We start from the raw sequence: 20,232 nt of genomic DNA on the forward strand, positions 1-20,232 counted from the left end.
CACACATTACATGAATTGTGTGCACAGACAGACACAAGAAAGTTGCTAAAACCTGAATGGGCTTGCATACAAATAAGTTGAATGATGTCACCTAAAATGCTACCCAAATCTTTAACACTAGTCGTCTTTTTGTTCTGGGGGTTTTGTTTTGTTTTTCAAGATAAGGTTTCACTGTGTAGCCTTGGCTATCCTGGAACTCCCTTTGTAGGCCAGGCTGACTTCACAGAGATCCACCTGTCTGCCTCCCAAAGGTGTGTGCCACCACTGCCCTGCACCACTCAGTGTCTTAATTACTTCTGTTGCTATGGCAAAACACCATGACCAAGGAAAACAGCTTAGAAAGTATTTTATTGGGCTCATGGATTCAAGCCACTACACCCACTTAAGCTTATTTGTTGAAAACTTAGAAAATAATTACCTCATCCTACACTGAAATGTAACAGTTTCCGTTGTATTCTTTTTTTTTCTTTTTTTTTTTTTTTTTGGCTTTTCGAGACAGGGTTTCTCTGTGTAGCTTTGCGCCTTTCCTGGAACTCACTTGGTAGCCCAGGCTGGCCTCGAACTCACAGAGATCCGCCTGGCTCTGCCTCCCGAGTGCTGGGATTAAAGGCGTGCACCACCACCGCCTGGCCCTTTGTATTCATTTGCCTAAGACCATTCCTTCCTATTTCAAGGCATCATCCCTATGACTGAATTACTGTCTTTATTTTTCTTTGGGTCACTTCATTACTGTCCCTTTCACATTGCTTTTGTCTTTGCTTTTTTTTTTTTTTTCTTGCCTTTCAACATGGAAGTACATCCAAATTGAACTGCTGTATAACACATACATGATTTAGGAACAAACTGCTTGACTATTACATTGCAGTTTCAGGTATGGTTGGTTATACTAAACATTTTCATTTGAATATTAATTTGTTAACAGATCAGCAAAAAGATTACTGGACCAGATTGTTGAAAAGGGAAGACCAGCCCCTGGCTTTCATCATGGTGATGGACCTGGAAATGCAGTTCAGGAAATCATGATTCCAGCCAGCAAGGCAGGACTTGTTATTGGAAAGGGGGGAGAGACTATTAAACAACTTCAGGTACTATTTATTATATTATAAAAGTTATTAATAAGTCTTTTAAAGCCACTTACTATTTTTTGTTAACTTGTATTATTTTCATGGTTTTCGTAGGAACGGGCTGGTGTTAAAATGGTTATGATTCAAGATGGGCCTCAAAATACCGGTGCTGATAAACCTCTTAGGATTACGGGTGACCCATACAAAGTTCAGGTAAGCCTCACTTTGTCATTTATATATAAAACTGCTGAGGGGGTAGACAAAATAAGCATTAAAATGTTTTGAGAATGTTTCTAAATTGGACAACTTTCTATTTTAGCAAGCCAAGGAAATGGTATTAGAGCTAATTCGTGATCAAGGTGGTTTCAGAGAAGTGCGGAATGAGTATGGCTCAAGAATAGGAGGAAATGAAGGGATAGATGTGAGTAACCATACTGCATAATCAGGAATGCTTGTGTCCTAATCCGTGAGTGCAATAGTGTTCTGTTCTGGGTTGGGTGGACTTCTCATAACATTATCTGTCCCTTTTCTCAATTTCTTCCTTGGAGTATTTTTTTATCTTGTTACTATTTGACATGGTCATTTACTGTATTTACCTTTATGATTTGAAGAAGACGAATTTTTGAGAAATGTTTTTTTAATATACTTCATCTTTTACTTGCTTAAGGTCCCAATTCCAAGATTTGCTGTTGGCATTGTAATAGGAAGAAATGGAGAAATGATCAAAAAAATACAAAATGATGCTGGTGTTCGAATTCAGTTTAAGCCAGGTAAGTAAGGTGTAGCGTGAATCTTAAAGAGTCTTATTAATAAAATCAAACCTGAGCCAGGTGTTGGGGTGAACACTGGAAGATCAGAGAGACAGAATAAGCCACAGTTAACCTCACCTGGCCAACTTCTCAGCTGGTCCTGTTTCCTCAGACTGGAAACTTCTGTGTCCTCATCCCAATGGCTCTCAGCTGAACTTTCTCAGCCAGAAGCTTAACCAGCTAAAAGCTTAACCAGCCAAATGCTTCTAGTTTCTGGTCCTCAGCCTTACATACCTTTCTACTTTCTACCACCACTCCCTGGGATTAAAGGCGTGAGTCACCATGCTTGGCTGTATCCTTGAACAGATGGATTTCTGCCTCTGGAATGCTAGGATTAAAGGCGTGTGCTACCACTGCCTATCCTAAGTATCTAGTGGCTTTTCTGTTCTCTGACCCCAGATAAGTTTATTAGGGTACACAATATTTTGGGGAACACAATACCACCACAGTAAGGTATATTTAATGTTCTGAGAATTGATAGCTGTTAATCTTGACTCATAATTGGTTTGTCATAGTTCATTGATTATTTTTTTGTAGACGATGGAACAACACCTGATAGGATAGCACAGATAACAGGACCTCCAGACAGATGTCAGCATGCTGCAGAGATCATCACAGACCTTCTACGGAGCGTTCAGGTTTGAGAGGAAATTAACATTTTCAGCTTGCGTGAAAAGTGCCCCTCCATATTACGTCAGAATCTGTTGATTTATTAAAATGACGAAACATTTACATTGCTTTATGGTAAACATCTTAGGGTAGAAGAATTGCTGCACAAACCCTGCGGGAAAATGATGTCAACGCTGTGTCAGAGCCACAGGCAAGACAGCACAGGGACAAGTGTTCATCAGGGGGAGGCGCGGACTCACAGGGAACAGCAGGGGCAGCGGCAGATGAAGAGTGTTCACAAAGACCACAGTTGGGATGTAGCCCCACAGGGTGTAATGACACATGGAGGGCCTTCTTAAATACATGTCACAATTCTGTGAAGACATAGCCTGTACTACACACAGAGAAACCCTGTCTCAGAAAAATGAATGAATGAATGAATGAATAAACAAACGAGCAAATAAGTAAATGAAAATTACTGCTTAATTGGATATTTTTGTCAGCTAATTTATCTCTTAACTTGGTTGCTGAGAAGTATGAAAGTTGGGAAACAAACCTAATAATTTTATCAAAGAGTTTCTTTGTTCATTTTATTTGCTTGTTTTTTGTTTTTCCTTCCTTAGGCTGGTAATCCTGGTGGACCTGGACCTGGTGGTCGAGGACGAGGTAGAGGTCAAGGCAACTGGAATATGGGACCACCTGGTGGACTACAGGAATTTAATTTCATTGTGCCAACTGGGAAAACTGGATTGATAATTGGAAAAGGTAATGTATTTTAAATTCATTGTTTAATATAACTGATTTTTCTTGACACTTTGTTATAAACAAATAGTGTCGCTTTATTTTTATTTTTGGAAGTTTTTTAGTAGGAAAGGGATCTTACTTGGCAATTAAAACAAGAACAGTCTTTATGTTAAAAATGGAATTTGTGTTTCATTGGCTTCTAGGGAAAGGGAACCAGAACAGTTAATTATCAGAGAAATATAACTTGATCCTAATTGAAATGGCTTTTTTTTTCCTTTTGTATTTAGGTTAATTTTTTTTTTGTTACTTACCCAAGCTGCTTATTGAAAAATTTTCTGTTCTAACCCATGTTAGGGTGTGTTTATATATTTAAATAGACTTTAATGTGTTTGGTATGAGTTGTAGATGGAAGAACAGAATAAGCAGAAAATCCTAACAAGTATTGTCCAATGGAACGCTACCAAACTTTATTTAATGGCCAAATTAAATAGGTGCTTTTTAAAAATGTATTTCTTACATTCTTTGTGGAAAACTTAGTATCTTTTGATTTTAGGAGGTGAAACCATAAAAAGCATAAGCCAGCAGTCTGGTGCAAGAATAGAGCTTCAGAGAAATCCCCCACCTAATGCAGATCCTAATATGAAGTTATTTACAATTCGTGGCACTCCACAGCAAATAGACTATGCTCGGCAACTCATAGAAGAGAAGATTGGGGTGAGTATACTTCAAAGTTCTCATTTAACGTAGTTCCTGGTTCTTAATTCACCTGTACTGTGGGAAAATGTATAATTTCTAATCTGAAATTACAAGTTTTGAGGTGTAGCACATGTGCATGTATCAACATAGGAAAGATGTCCAGAAATATGAGTAACTTGATTAAGCATGCAATTACAAGTCTGTGAAGAGCTACCTCCCATTTGAGTGTGCCTAGTGAGTGTCCCTGGATCAGAGCTAGTGTTCGAGTTGACAGTAGTTGGAGAACCTAACTAGTTACAGGAATTCAGTATTTCCAAGGTCTAAACTACCCATCCCTGCTCAGTCAGTATAGTGAGTTAAGATGTTTATCTCCCATTCTACTGAAGTAATTAATAATTCTGGTTTTGGGGCTGACTGCCTATCATCACAGATGAGAAATATAGGCTAGTTTGATGGTTCTTCTGGAGCTCCTTGGCCACCTAGCCCAGCAAAATTAATGAGCTTTGTGTTCACCGAGGCCAGTCAGTGAACGACACTGGGGTCAGTGATGATCCTGACTTCTGCAAGCACGTGTGCCCTAGCACCCACACTAACAAGTCACATGGAGACAGCATACTCTGTAGACAGGCGCCTTACACAGAGATGAAGTGAGGGTAGGATAGAGCCCATTGTGCCTGGCTGTGGTGGCACACGCCTTTAATCCCAGAACTTGAAGAAACAGGTGGATCTCTGAGTTCAAGGCCAGCCAGGGCTACACAGAGAAACCCATCTCCAATAAAACAAAGAAGCAAAGATATTCCAAGTGATTTTGGTACATGATCAAACTTGGAAAGTTTTCTGGTGGTACATCAAATAGAGACTTGACCACTATGGCTTTACAATGAACAATGCAAAATTTTTAAATGTGAGGGCTTTTTAAGTTAATAATCCTGTGGATGCATATAGTGGCAGCAGGATTGGGTTTGATGAGTTAAATAGGACACAAAGGGGGGTGCCTAGGGGGAGGTTAGGCATACAGATTGAATATCAAAGTTAGGAAGTTATCAAGGAAGATAACTTTTGTATCTTAAAATTACTGATAATGATCAGATATTCTTAGGAAGATTCTCCTTGGATGCTATGAGTGGGCACAAAGGAAGTTTGAAAAATGTCAAGTTTTATAATTATGATTGTTCATAAACTGAAGATGTTTGTAAGTTAAGTAATGTCAAAAGTTGACACCAAAGTGTGTCAAGCACATTTTGGTTTTTCATTTTCGTATTGTGTTTTTGAGACAGTGTAGACTAGGCTGACCTTGAATTCAGAGGTCTGCCTGTCTTTTCCTCTCAGTGGTGGAATTAGAGGCACACACCGCTATGCCCACCTGATCATTTTCTTAGCCTAATATACCTCGATCAGGGTTTCTGTTGGATCATTGAGAAACAGTATATGTTACTCTAACAGTTTGGTTTGGTGCTTAACTAAGCAAGCATAAATGATTGAAATAAATGATGGGAAACGTCAGTAGTGAGAAAATTGATCACCAAATATAGTTTAGGTATTTTGTCAGGCTGCTGAGTTGACTTAATGTATAAAGAACTGATTCGCCACCAGAACTCGAGTGGTTCTTGGAATCCTCATGGTGGCAGGAGAGGACCAGCTACCAAAAGTTGCCTACACATTCACAGTGTGGCATGTGCATGTTCATATACAAAAATACTTATCGGAGAAGCATTTTGTGTGGCTATAGAGATGTCACAGCAATTAAAAGCACTTCTCTTCTAGAAGACCCAAACTGAGTTCTCAGAAAGCCTGTAAGATTTATTAGGTATTACAGTGTTCTGCCTGCAGGTATGCCTACATTCCAAAAAGGGGCACCAGATCTCATTATAGATGGTTGTGAACCACCAGTTGGTTACTGGGAATTGAACTCAAAACCTCTTGAAAGAGCAGCCAATGCACTTAACCGCTGAGCCATCTCTCCAGCCCTTAAAATAATTTTTAAAAATTGTAAGCATTTTGTCACAGTGTTAACTTTAAAAAAAAAAAAAACAATTGTTTTAGGACATTTATATCTAATGGTTCTTGTAGGTTTCGCAGGGTGGCCTATCAGAAAAGAAATGAAGCCAGGTATACTAGCACATGTAATCCCAGCACTTGGAAGGCAGAGGCAAACCAATCTCTTGAGTATAGCCTGGTCTACATAGTTCAAGGTTAGCAAAAGCGAGGTAGTAAGACCCTATCTCCAAATAAAGGAAAAAGTGGTAAAAAAGTGTTGTGGAAATGTTATATAAAATAACCCTGCCGGGCAGCGGTGACACACACCTTTTAATCCCAGCACTTAGGAGGCAGAGCCAGGTGGATCTCTGTGAGTTCGAGGCCAGCCTGGTCTACAGAGATCCAGGACAGGCACTAAATAGCCCTGATGTGTTTTATCAACTGTAAAGGAAATTTGCATGCTGTTTAGAATGTTACAGTGGGCGCAACTGGGGACAGTAATTTAAATTACTGGTTTAAATAGGATTCCTATGACAGAACAGTTTGCTCAGGAGACTAGGTTGAGAGTTACATGTTGTGTTCCCTAGACAGCGTACAATTGGAGAAACGAATTGTCAGAAAGGTTGTCTGACACTAGAAAAGTAAAAGAACTAGGCAGTCTTACTAAAACAAAAACAAAAATGAGAAATAGCATTGTTTGAAAATGAGTAAAACTAAAGGGAATTTGCTAGTGCTCGTCTTAATGAATTTTACATGTCATAATCTGATTTTATTTTTTGCAACATACAGGAGAGGAAGGTAAATTTAAACTTGTTACTTAAGAGTAGAAATGAGGGCTGGAGAGATGGCTCAGCGGTTAAGAACACTGGCTGTTCTTCCAGAGGTCCTGAGTTCAATTCCCAGCAACCACATGGTGGCTCACAACCATCTGTAATGAGATCTAGTGCCCTCTTCTGGCCTGCAGGGATCCATGCAGACAATACACTGTATATATAATAAATAAATCTTTTTAAAAAAAAGAGTAGAAATGAAAAAGTAGGTTGGCCTTTGAGTTGCTCAGTTATTACACTGAGTGTATTTTGTATGTTTTGAGTGTCTTTTTTGTTACTGTTTGGTTTTTTCTTTTTGCAGGGTCCAGTAAATCCGTTAGGGCCACCTGTACCCCATGGACCCCATGGGGTTCCAGGTCCTCATGGGCCTCCTGGGCCTCCAGGGCCTGGAACTCCAATGGGACCATACAACCCTGCACCTTACAATCCAGGACCGCCTGGCCCAGCTCCACAGTAAGTACTAAATTTGGTTGGTTCAGTGTTTTCCCTAAAGATCCTAGGTTTGGGGGCTGGAGAGATGGGATTTAGTTCCCAGCACCTCACAGTGGTTCACGACTATCCATAACTCTGGTTCCAGGGTATCTGACTCCAACACTAGGCATGCATATGGTTTTTGCACATACATGCAATACATACACAGGCAAAAACCACGCATAAGTAAAAGGTTTTTTGAGTTTGTTTGTTTGTTTGTTTGTTTTTTAAGATTCTGGCTTTTGGTAAGTGGTATTTGTGTTTGTTTTTTTTTCCCCCAGTGGTCCTCCAGCCCCATATGCTCCCCAGGGATGGGGAAATGCATATCCACATTGGCAGCAGCCAGCTCCTCCTGACCCAGGTAGACGATAACTTGTTAATACGTTGTCTGTACTGGTCGCCTACTACTTCACTGTTACAGTCTTGAATTACCTATTGATTCTGCATTTATATGTATCATCTATGACAATCTATTAAGAAAAATGTTTCTATCTCTGCATTTTTTGAGACAAGGTCTTAGCCTGTAGCTCAGGGTGACTCTCACCTTCTCTTAGAAGTATAGCCCAGGCCGGGTGGAAGTGGCCCACGTCTTTAATCCCAGCAGTGAGCTCTAGGTTCAGGGAGAATCCTGTCTCAAAAAATTAGGAAGGGTGCCAGACAGGTGGCTTAGCTGTTAAAAGCACTTGCAGCTGTTTCAGAATGAAAGTTCAATTCCCAGCACTCAGATCAGGCAGCTCACAACTACTTAGAACTCCTTTTCCAAGAGATTCAACACCTTCTTCTAGACTCTTCACGAACCTGTACATTGTGTAGACACATACATAACACATAATTAGAAGTAAAATAATTTTAAAAGATGAACAATTTAAGAGAACATCCAAAGTCAATCTCTGGCCTCCATGCCCATGTGTGCACATGAGCAAACATGCTCCCCCGCACACGAAAGGGTAAGCTAGGCGGTCCATATCATGAAAGACATTGACAGCAGAGGCCACACATGTTCCAGCGGTAATTGTGACTTTTGTGAAATATAGAATCTTTGTTTCTTGAACTTTGCCTGTGGAAGTATTGCTCTTTGCAGCTGAACTTATTTTGGGGGTGGGGTGGGGCGCAAAGATATAGGATTGGACTGAGACATACCATTGGATTTGAAGCCAGAAGATCATTCCTTTGTATCCCGGTTCCACCATTCACTAGTTTGGTAATCTGGGAAATTACCTGAGGCTCAAGTTTGTGAACTAAAAGCCAAGTGTTAAGAATGATAATTTTAGAAAAATTTGAAAGTTTCCATTTTGCTGTTGTTAATTTTTCAGTCTGTCAGGGATCCTTAGAAAAAGATTGATTTTAGAGTTTACATATAAACCTTGAAATTTTTCTTTTTTTTTTTTAAATTCTAGCTAAGGCAGGAACAGATCCAAACTCAGCTGCTTGGGCTGCTTATTATGCTCACTATTACCAACAGCAGGCACAGCCCCCGCCTGCAGCTCCCACGGGTGCACCAACTACAACCCAGACTAACGGACAAGGTAACTACGGTAATTAAAAATTTTATTTTTCTATTTTAAAGCTTGTGTTTAGATTTATGTATGAAGTATATTAGTGTGTCATACCAAAATTTTCTTTCTTTTACTTTCAGTCCTGGGAATTGAACCCAGGGCCTTGTGCAGGCTATGCTAACACTATATCACTAAGTTAGATCCCTAGACCTAAGATTTTGAAGATTCACTTGTGACTGTGGGTAAGCATACTAAGTCACTTTGAAATAGTAATAAATTTTAAAAAAAATCGGAGCAATGGTTAATAAAAATTAGAGAAATGGTGCCCAAAATACCAAAACAGTCACTGTTTGTCCCCTATTTATTCCATTACCCTGATAGGTCTGTTATTAATTATGAAAAAGAAATACTGAAAACTGTACTTGGAGACATGAAGTCATATCCTCATACATACTGTGTACTCATTCCAAAAATCATAACTAACCATCGTGGTCTTTGAAGTCAGGTACTCAGCATTGACACAGCACTGCTGTACACAGCCCCTGCTTATAGTCACCAGTTGTCCCAAAGTTTTTATCAAGATGTACCTAGTAACGGACAACATTTATTAAGTCTGTTAAGTCTCTTCAAGCTGGAGCAGTTTTTCAGTCTTTTATGTCTCTAATAAGAGTATAACTCAGTTAGGTAGCTATCATCTTAGGTCCCTTGGACTTAATTTACCCTGATCACTTGGTCATACTGCTACCTGCCATGTTTTTTGTTTGTTTGTTTGTTTTGTTGGGGTTTTTTTGTCCTGTGATACCCCCGCTTATTGTATGAATTAACTAGTATTTTTGGTACATTTTACTGAATTATGTTACTAATGTGTTCATCAGACTTCTCCCTCTGCCTTAGCCTGTATTAATAAGCCCTGCCTTAGTAAACTACCATTACTATAACTGTTTTGATGGTTGCTTTCATTGTATATTAGTTGCTATTTTACTGCAAGAAATAGCTTTCCTTTTTTTTTTTTTTAACTGCTTTTATTATATTGTCCTAGATTTGGGTGGTTGGGATTATCTTCAAGGTGGCTCTGGTGTCTTCTGACATTCATCAGGTGCTTCCTTAGTACCTAAAACAGTAAGATACTTTGTCTTCTGAGCTCCAATCAATGATTCATTCGTTTTTTTCAAGGATAGAATTTAGAAACCAGACTGAGTATACTGATTGCTATATTTAAGTGTCACTGATCATAACCCTTTCCAAAATAGAGCTAGAAAGTATGTTTTGGGGCTGGCAGTTAATAGTACTTGTTCCTGCAGAAGACCCAGGTTCGATTCCCAGCACCCACACTGTAACTAATTCCAGGGGATCCAGTGCCCCCTTCTGACCTTTGAGAGCACCAGACACCTCCAAATAAGCACAATCTAGAAAAGTTTTTATAAACATACAGGACCACACATACCTACTAAAAATCACATGACTGCTTTTTTTTTAAACATTCAAATTCTATTATAATGCTTCAAAAACTATTCTCAGCTTTTTAACTCTTCATATATAACAGTAGCCAGAAACCTCATGTCCTGTATTTCTTTCTTAACAGCCCATGTCACTAATTTCTCTGTGCACCCCTTCTGTACCTACTGTCGTGTGTCCCCATACTAGTGCACTCTAGTATACAGCTCCGTAGTAGGCAGTGCCAGTTCCCATGTTTGTGGTGCAGAACAAAAATTGCCTTCAAAAACTTAAATCTTGTTTTGTTTTTATTTTTTGTTTTGTTTTGTTTTCTTAACAAGGCGATCAGCAGAATCCAGCTCCAGCTGGACAGGTTGATTATACAAAGGCTTGGGAAGAGTACTACAAGAAAATGGGTATGCTGTATATTTAATATCATTAATTAAATTGAAGAATTTAGTAAATATACATTAGAAGGCTAGATTTTGGTTAAAAAAACATTTCTTCTGTTTTTAATACTTTATATTTTTATAATGTTAAAGTTAATATGAAACAAGAAAGGTGACATTCTAAAATCATTGGACTTCTAGCATATTAAGGGCATTCTAGGAAATTCTTACAGTAGTGCTTATATGGCAAGGAAATGCATTTGTCAGCAAGTTAGTAATTAAAACTGGAAATTTCCTTACTAGGAAATAATATCTGGCTTTAGTTATTACTATACTTTTATGTAGTGGTCTAAATGGAATAAGGTTACATTTTAGAAGCCCAAGCAAAACAGTTATATGTGGTATCATTGGTTTTACTCTACAATGAGCAGGAAATTAGCCCACAGTGACAAGAAGTGCATTGCTTTAATACTAAACATTTGCATGCCTGCATTGAAAAGGAAAAATGATGGCCTTTAAGAAGAAACTTGCATTTGACAACTACTGAATGTATACCCCACACAGCCGAAGTGACTGTGTTTAAGTGCTTCTAGTTGGACATAACAGCTTTCCACAAAGCTGCTTTCAGATTCAAGAGGTTTTCTACTTGAACAGCTGTTTAGAGAAGTGATGTGTCATCATACTCCTGAGACTAGCAGATGTGCTAGCTTACTTTTTTTTAACCTCACTAATTTCAGGTTATGACAGTTAAACCTTTGCACTAGAAACTTTTAACCTTAAAAGAATGTTTGTGTGATTGGCATGATTAATTACATAATTTGTTATTTCAACTGTGATACTTTAGAGAATGAATTGAAATGTATTAATCATTCTGTGATAACCAGTGGTCAAGGCAGATAGCCACCCTAACTCTACTGAAATAACTACTTTTTTATTTGAATAAGGAATTTAGCATGATGAGAACAAAGTACATTAACTCCAATTTGTATTTTCACCATGTGTAATGTGCCAGATGTATCTATGTACTGATTTGGTAAAACCCAGGCCTGCTAACTGACGTAGATAGTTGGGGTGGAATGAGTTTGGCGTCTGCTCAGTTATGTCCTGTTGTTTGTTTAACATGACATAAGTTTTGTTTAGGTATTTCTCATTCTGTATGCTTAAAATGTTAATTGTAGCTTTTATTGAACATAGACATTTTAACTCACTTTGAATTTAGTGTTTTACTTTGTAGTAGTTCCCACATACAATTCTGTGAGAGAGAGAGAGTGTGTGTGTGTGTGTGTGTGTGTGTGTGTGTGTGTGTGTGTGTCACACACACACACAGACACAAAGTAACTTTTCTAGTAAATGACTGTGGGGGCCTGTTTTCTTCATTTGTACTGTTCTGTAATAATTCAGGGGGAACCTTAATGTTATGAACAAAACAGACAGCAATTTTCTGTCACATAATTCTTGAAAGACACTATCTTAGGTAATTTAGTTACATATTAAATAATATTTTTAATTGTATGATAGGCAAACTAATTTTCCCTGTAAAAGTTCTTTTTACAAATGTTTACTATAATCTCTTTTGAATGTGTTGTCCTCAATATCTTTTTAGGATAATCACAGATAAAAGACCTTAAAGCAAAAAGTTCAGTTTAGGGGCTGAGGAGTAGATGAGTAATAAGAGTGCTTAAGGACCTGGGTTCAAATCCCCACTACATCTTAAAACCAAACATGGCAAGTTGCATGTCCTGGTAGCCTCAGTTGGAAGTCTGTTCCCAAGGAGCTTGCTGACCAGCTTTAAGTTCAGTCTTTGTGTGTTTGAAATGGAAGAAGGGAGAAGAAAATTGGGGAGAAAAGAATCTTGAAGGCTCATGGTCTAGTTTAGTTAGCGTGCTTGGCTAGCATACATGGGCTCTGGGTTCAGTTGCTAGTGTAGGTGTGTGAATTTTTATCTCCAAAGCCATTTTTCTTTCCCAAGTAGCCTGACAAGATATCCTGGTTCCTTGAGTGTAGTCCTTGTTCCCAAGTACCTTCTTCACAAACTAATAGGCAAGCAGAGCTGTTGGGGTTTTTTTTTTGTGATAAAAGCTCACAAAACTCAGGCTGTGGATGCGATTGAAGCTATTATGTAGCAGAGATGATTTTGGACTCTGCTACTCCTTTCTCCACTCCACTTTCCTAGGGCTGATATTACAGCCTGTGCCAACATGCCCAATTTATTCACATAGATTTGGAACCCTGGTTCCACCGTTTACTCTTCAAAGCAAAAAAGAACACTATTAATAAACTATAAATTTGTCATCATCTCAGTAGCAAATCTCTACTAAAACATCTGAATTTCCTGAGAATAACACTTTGAAAACTTCTTCTATCACAACTCCTCTCCCTCCAGGGTTTCTCTGTGTAAGTCTGGGAACTTGCCTTGTACTTTGCAGACCAGGCTGGCCTTAAACACATAGAGATCCGCCTGCCTCTGGCTTCTAAGTGCTGGGATTAAAGGTGTGCACCACCACTGCCTGGCAACTCCAAAGATTCTTATAGATGATATTCTAGGTTGAAGGAAAAGGTGTTTTAAGTCATGAGGACGAGCAGACTATGGAGTGGTAGAGGTTGCAGGTAGAAGAAAAACTTGTGTGTTTAGTAAAGAATTAAAGTAATTGCTATTTGTTTAGAGGAGAGAGTAGGTAAAGCCATTTTGGGTAATGTTTTTAAGAGCCCTTGTAGGACATTGAGATGGCTCAGTGGGTAAAAACACTTGTGCAAAAGACTGACCTAATCCTGAGGAGGGCATATACTTAAAATTTCTGACATCTACACACACATGTGTGGCTTATGTGCCCAAACACACACAAACCATATACAAAACTAATTTTTTAAAAAACCCTTACACTGTTAAGGACTGATGATGGACTCTGAAGGCATCTAATAACTTGAAGCCCAGAGGACGTAGCTGTAGAACAAATGCAGATCTGTCACTAGATATTGAGCATTGGTGATCTGTTTAATAAGGATGGCTCTTATGCTGTTTTATCGAGCTACATGTAAAAGACATAGACCAGATAGGTAGAGAGACTAAAGGGTGGGACATGGGGGGATGGAGGGCTACAAAAGGCAGGGGGCAAGGTGAGACCTGGAGCCTGAAGAGTGCTTTACATGTCCATCCATCAGTATCTTATGTCATTGTGCATTACCATGTTTGCTCTCACATGGACAGTTTATAAAGGATATTGTATGCTTTTGAATTATATCTCCTTATAAGGTCCAAATGTTAAACTCTGAGAAGTTATTTATGAAAAGTGAAAATAAGAAGTTTTGTAATACTGGAAATGTTTTTTACTTTGCCCAAACAAGCACCCACACCATTTTAAGTTTGAGTCATAGATCTCAGTTTTTTTTCACATAACTAGGCTTCATTCTGTTAGCAGTTTTACAGTGTGAGACTGCTTTCTGAAGCTATGAAATGCAAAAGGAGTCAGTCCCTTTGTCTTCTCACAGAGCTCCGTGTTCATGTAGCCACATACATACAGTACGAGTTCTTTCTTTAGTTTTTGCTTTGGCCATTTCAGAAAATGGGGAAATTGTACACCAGTCACAGGTTTGGCCAGTGTTTTCAGCCAAGTGTATTTCATTTATATTTTATGCCTGAGCCATTAAAAACTAAGTTTGTTTTAAACATATTGAATAATACCCTCTGTACTTAACTGTTGTAATGTCCCTATCAAGAAACTGTCTTCTGCAGTTAGCTTGTTTTTGTTTACAGAATCTATCCAGTATTCCTGTGTTTGATGATTATATTTGTCATTTGATAATTCAAAAAGGTCACTCTTCTCAGAAACAACTACGCTTGGAAGCTGAGTTTTACATGTTTCATTGATCTTGTTCTCTATGTCAGCTGCCATATTTTTAGCAAAACTGTACTTTGATCTGAACATAATAGATCTTTTGTGTTGCGGCATATGTGTATGTTCTATAAATATCTTTATAAAATATTAAATATTTATAAATATCAGTATTTCTCTATTGTAGTTTAGACCAGTAGTATAACTGATGACCAAAATGGATAAAAGCCAGGAGGCAGAGGCAAGTACATCTCTGAAGATGAGGCCAGACAGGCTGGATAGTGAGACCCTGTCTCAGTTTCAAACAAACAAGAACAAAACCAAAAAAAAAAAAAGAACAAAACCCCCATGTTGGTGGCACGCTCCTTTAGTCCCAGCACTGGAAAGGCAGAGGCAGGACAGCCAAGGCTACACAGACCAATTGAACAAAAGAACAGTTTGTTCTCCTTCCTTGTCAAAGAGTATGTCTGAATCTTCACCTTTGTTTAAAGCTGTGTGAGTTTGGATTGTTTTGTCTTTATTGATAGGGTGGTGGACTAAAAGACTGAAATTTGTGATCAAGATGAAAAATAGCATTTTTTTTCTTTGTGTGCTGCACTTTTTTCTCATCCTCCCTCCCTCTCTCTTTAAGGCATACTTAAGATAAACAGTAACTGAAGGGGCAGTGATACATACATGTAATCCCGGCACTTGGGAAGTTGGCAAGAGGATTACAAGTTCTGAGCCAGCCTGTGCTGCATAGGTGAAACCCCGACTTAAGATAAACAAGAACCTCTATGCCTGCCGTTACAAGCTGTACAGACAGTGGGTGGAAATTTGTATTAAAATTCAGGGGGTTTTTTTTAGGTCAACAAGGGCAGACACAATATTACTCAAAGGCTTGGGAGGAATATTACAAGAAGCAAGGTATTTACTAGACAAGAGATTCAATGAGATTTTGAATTATAGTTGAGCAATAAAGTTCCTCTGTTTTCCTGAAGGTCAAGCAGTTCCTGCTCCTACTGGGGCCCCACCAGGTGGTCAGCCAGATTATAGTGCAGCCTGGGCTGAATACTATAGACAACAAGCAGCATACTATGCCCAGACAAGTCCACAAGGAATGCCGCAGCATCCTCCAGCACCTCAGGTATAATAATACACTTGCTAATTGGTTTTTGTTTTTTTGTTTTTTTTGGTTTTGTTGTTGTTGTTGTTGTTGTTTTTGTTTTGTTTTTTGGTTTTTTTCACTCCAACCATGTTTTCTGCATGTTTGTTTGGGAATGTTTTACTTTTTACTTGGTAAAGTATAACTTACGATATTGTGTGTTTGGGGATTTGGTTTTGTAATAATACTTTGCTGGCATCTGAGTGCTATTCTTACAATGCCTTTGATTTTAAAAATAAATTTTCTTCCCCCAGGGATTTGCAAATCATGCAAGAAGCCACCATCATTTATATTAACCAGTTTTTCTTTCTTAAAGGATTCACTCCTGAATTAGCTCCATTTAAAGGATTTTCTTTAACTTTTTGTGTATCTCTTATGTATCTCTTCTGCACAGGGCCAATAATAAGAAGTGGACAATACAGTATTTGCTTCATTGTGTGGGGGAAAAAAACCTTTGTTAAATATATGGATGCAGACGACTTGATGAAGATCTTAATTTTGGTTTTGGTTTAAAGTAGTGTTTTCCCCTCTTTTTTTTTTTTTTATTTTGAAAATGTACAAAATATCTATCACTACTGATAGGAGGTTAATATTTCTGTGTAGAAATGAAAATTGGTTTGTTTTTAGTCTTTAGTGTAGATGTACACATTCCAGCAAATGTATTTGCAACTATTATGTGGTCAATGCTTTGTGATATAAATGTACTTTTTCAATGTATACTTTCACTTTTAAAATGCCTGTTTTGTGCTTTACAATAAATGATATGAAACCTCCTGTGTCGGTAAGTTGGATATGTGGGTAAAGGATTCATAATTTCTTAGCAGTGATAAATTAAGATACATATACACAAATATATAAGCTTTCCCCATGAATTACTGAGTTTTTAAACACTGGCATGTTTTCCCCCTTGCAGTATAGTGGTAGATTGGAGGATCTTTTCTGTTGTATTTGGCTATTTCAGCACAAGTAATGCTGGTATCTTCATTTTTTTTCCCTTCTGTTTGATTAAAAACTGCATGTGTATACAATGATCTTTAGTATACTTCCATTGCATTAACAGTGAAATTTCCTTTTATATATGAGCACTGTTTCAGACCTGTACTGCTGCTACAACAGTTAACCTTTCTGTTCTTCACTTATTTCCAAGACTGTTTCAGCATAACTAATTTTGAACAGTTTTCAGACAGTGATTTGAGTAGTTTCTAAGAAGCTTTTTGTTTTTTCATGTAAAGCAACTCTTTCAATGTATATAATAGTGTGTTTCTTTCTAAATTTAGGATAGAAAAGTAAATAGTATGCAAAAGTATAGCTACATTGCATCTGCCATTGAAACATTTGGGGTATGAAAACGTTCAAGCTTTTTTCTTTTCGCAGTATAGATAAGCTTTGTCTTGTAATTGCACAAGTCCAGTCATTGAATCAAAATAATTTTTTATGTACTTGAATCATTTTATTACTCTAACATTCATGCTGAAGTTCTGATATTTTGTTGAAAACCATTGTTTTACTTTGCATATTTGTTGGCTCTTTGCATATTAATATATTAGACTACATGCAAATACAGTCTGTCTTGCCATTGTCTGTTGAAGTGCAGGTTTGATCCAGCCAGTATAGAACTAGCTCTGTAGGGGTGAGGAGGACTGTGCTGTGTATCATCCTTGATTGTGTTCCTTCAAGGAGCATTGCACTGTAAGTACATCAGAATGACAAATTGATGAACTGCAACAGTATCTTTTTGTCGATGTTCCACATAATGCAATTGCTATATTTTGTGTGAATATTATGTTGGAATACAGTGCTGATATCATGGGAAAACATAACTGCCTTTTAACAGAATAATACGTAGTTCTGTATTTTTTTTTTTAAGTGAGCTTAATGGGTAAGTATTTTTGATACGCTTTAGCTAATAGCTAAAGAAAATTGATCATTAACAAAGTTGAATAGTATTATCTATCGGTGCTCCTAAAATGCTGATTTTCAGTGTGAAATATGCATCTTTTATAGTGATATGAAAAACTTGAAATGTGTAAGACAGAAGTGTTTTTCAGATTGCAAATTATAAGCAATGTTGCACTTAACACCTTTTTATAAATATGTCAGTTCTGTCATCTGTGGGGAGCACCGTTTTGCATATACTTTAAAGGAAGAAGTATGAAGACAAAAACTTTGAGATAGTAGGACAGAAAACAGTACAGCTCATTGTGGATGTTTTGAAATGTTTGATTGTTTTATGTAACTTAGAGTGACTTCCCTTGCCCTTATTTAGATATGGATACATAGTCTAGTCTGAAGTTTAATAGTTAAGGAGTTATCTATTATCTTAAGTGTAGGGTATTGACATGAACAATTTCAGTATTTTGCATGATGTTGTTGCATAGATGACCTAGGAAAGTGGTGCATTTAGTATTAAACTGAAGGAAATAGTTGGATTCAATATCATAATTCACAAATTGGAGGCTGTTGATTTTGATTCGTTAAAAGTTTAAAAATCTTTATTAATTGCAAACAGTGCAATTATTTATACTTCACAGTGCCTTCCCAGACCTTCCACCTTAGGTTCTGCTGCAAAAAGCAACAGGTAAGCACAACCTAAGGACATATATATAAATATATCAGTACATTAATGTTGTCCCTGTGAGGTTTTTGTGGTTGTGTACTCAAAAGCAATCTGCTACTGCTTCCCCAAATGTATTTTGTTATTTATGCTACCATTCTAGTGGAAAGTCTGTTAAGTTGTTCAAGCAGCTGTTTATAATTTTGGGTAATGGTTTTTATTTTAATTTTTTCATTAAAATAAAATGAGTAGATTGCTGCTATAACTGAAAAACATCCAAATCTTTTTGTGCCCCCCTCCCCCAAGTTATAGAAGTGTTGCAGTAAGAACAGATAAATAGTTAAGACTTAGAAAATCATTTGGTCAGAAATTTCAACAGCCTTCACAGCCTGTTTGTGTAACTGACAGGACATTTTCTTTGTCATCCAAACCTATGGGGTTTTTGTTTTATTTTTCCCCTTTATTATTACTGCTTTAAAGTATAGTAATTCAGTAAGAAAATTGTGGGTTAGTTTCCTAGACAGTTCTGTTTTCATGTCTTATATTTGCTGATAAGGAAGAATAAGGAATACTGGCAGTAAGTTCAAAAAAGGCATGTGCATCAGTGAAATGTTAACTGTGTAACAAATAACCTTTCATAGTCTGCATAACCAGTTTCTGATTTACTATATTTTAATATAACTGACGCTGCATTTACTTTTTGCTAGTTTAAAATGTTTGTGTTCTTAGGAATGATGTTTAACTAGTACATATTTTGACTTAAGATGACTGTCTTAAAGCAGCACTATATCAGTTTTGTTTTTATTCAGTTTCTAAAATGTGCTGATCCTATTAAAAACTCCTGCTTATCTTTACAACAAAGAAAAATATTCAAAAATACTGCCTTCATTTTCACACACAGTGCTGAAGATGCTGCAAGCACCAAATCATAGCTCATAAAATCAGGTCCTGAGATAGTTACCCATAAAGAGGAATCCTTTGAGTGTATGCCATTGGTGAGCCGATGAGCATGGACCATAGAAGGGCTCAATGTAGAAGGTAAAATTGGCAAATCATAATTGAGAAGTATGAAATGTGTTCCCATACATAATATGGTATAGGGTGTAATGTACCTGCTCTTTGATCACTTTTCATTTTAAAGTGCTATTCACTTAAATGTTCCATGAACTGTTAAGTTTAAATTTATATAGTTATTGCACACACGCACACTGTGTGTGTGTATGTGTGTCTGGTGTGTGTGTGTGTGTGTGTGTGTGTGTGTGTGTGTGTGTGTGTGTGAGAGAGAGAGAGAGAGAGAGAGAGAGAGAGAGAGAGAGAGAGAGAGAGAGAGAGAGAGAGAGATTGGGTCAGTATTTTGAAAGCAGATTTCTTTAGAGCCTGTGAAGTTTTGGTTAGTTGTAGTTTGGAAATCTGGATGAATGATTATAGATACTGGGGATTGTTTCTATCTTGTGAGAAATTTTAATTCATTACCATGAACCTTCACTGGTACTTTAACATTTTTAAAAGCACCAATCTTAACCTTGAAGTAACTGGAAAGCAAAACAGGTGAGCCAGTTGATTGAATCCAGCAGATTTTAAGGGTGGTAGAAAAATTGAATGGTTTAGATTGAAATTAAACTCATTTAATACTTAAACAAGTTTACAGGTTTTTTTAATGACATACATGTTAGTGTAGTGGTAACTTAGAATTCTTTGCTTTCTTTGATGTTTCAGAAATGTGTGTACTTGTTTTTTAGTAATGAGAATCCTTTTAATATTAAACTAGTGATTTGATACTAGTTGTAAAGTGTATTCTTAAACAAATATCTGGTAGTTAATTCATTAAAGTGGGTTTAGATAGGAGTAGTTGAGTGCTCTCAGAGGGAAGTTTTCATTCACTTGAATGCTTTGCCAATACAACCAGTTCTTCCTGAAAATAGTTATATGTCATCTAGAATATTGATGTAGAATTAACTGATCACTGGAGATGTCTCATTTTTATTTCTTCAAATTCTGCCTGGCTTAAAATGCATTCTCATAATACTTAGAAATAATTTGACCAAAATTAACCCTACTTTTTTTTTTTTTTTTTTTTTTTTGATTAGTCAGTCGATTTTAGTTGAGGAATTTTTAATCGGTACTTTAAAGAAGCAAATCCCAGGGTTTTATTTTCTTCAGTGATACCCTAAAGAAACTCTTTAAT

General features: G+C 37.3%; 1 protein-coding gene across 17 annotated transcripts in view; it reads left to right on the forward strand.

Moving 5' to 3' along the window:
* Positions 1-20,232, forward strand: part of Fubp1 (far upstream element binding protein 1) — a 29,442-nt gene that overhangs the window by 8,915 nt on the left and 295 nt on the right. For 8 of the 17 annotated variants that reach the window (XM_059266443.1, XM_059266440.1, XM_059266444.1 and 5 more), the window contains 14 exons: positions 923-1,085; positions 1,179-1,277; positions 1,384-1,485; positions 1,732-1,834; positions 2,411-2,511; positions 3,106-3,247; positions 3,780-3,940; positions 7,031-7,182; positions 7,482-7,561; positions 8,598-8,735; positions 10,472-10,546; positions 15,330-15,475; positions 18,025-18,071; positions 18,949-19,085. In XM_059266443.1, the coding sequence (XP_059122426.1) occupies positions 923-1,085; positions 1,179-1,277; positions 1,384-1,485; positions 1,732-1,834; positions 2,411-2,511; positions 3,106-3,247; positions 3,780-3,940; positions 7,031-7,182; positions 7,482-7,561; positions 8,598-8,735; positions 10,472-10,546; positions 15,330-15,475; positions 18,025-18,071; positions 18,949-18,979 (1,540 nt within the window). In that variant the 3' untranslated portion in view covers positions 18,980-19,085. The other 9 variants (XM_059266445.1, XM_059266446.1, XM_059266451.1 and 6 more) reach the window with 5 other exon arrangements.

Source organism: Peromyscus eremicus, chromosome 6 (genome assembly GCF_949786415.1).
Source record: "Peromyscus eremicus chromosome 6, PerEre_H2_v1, whole genome shotgun sequence".
In the NCBI taxonomy this organism is placed as follows: Eukaryota; Metazoa; Chordata; class Mammalia; order Rodentia; family Cricetidae; genus Peromyscus; species Peromyscus eremicus.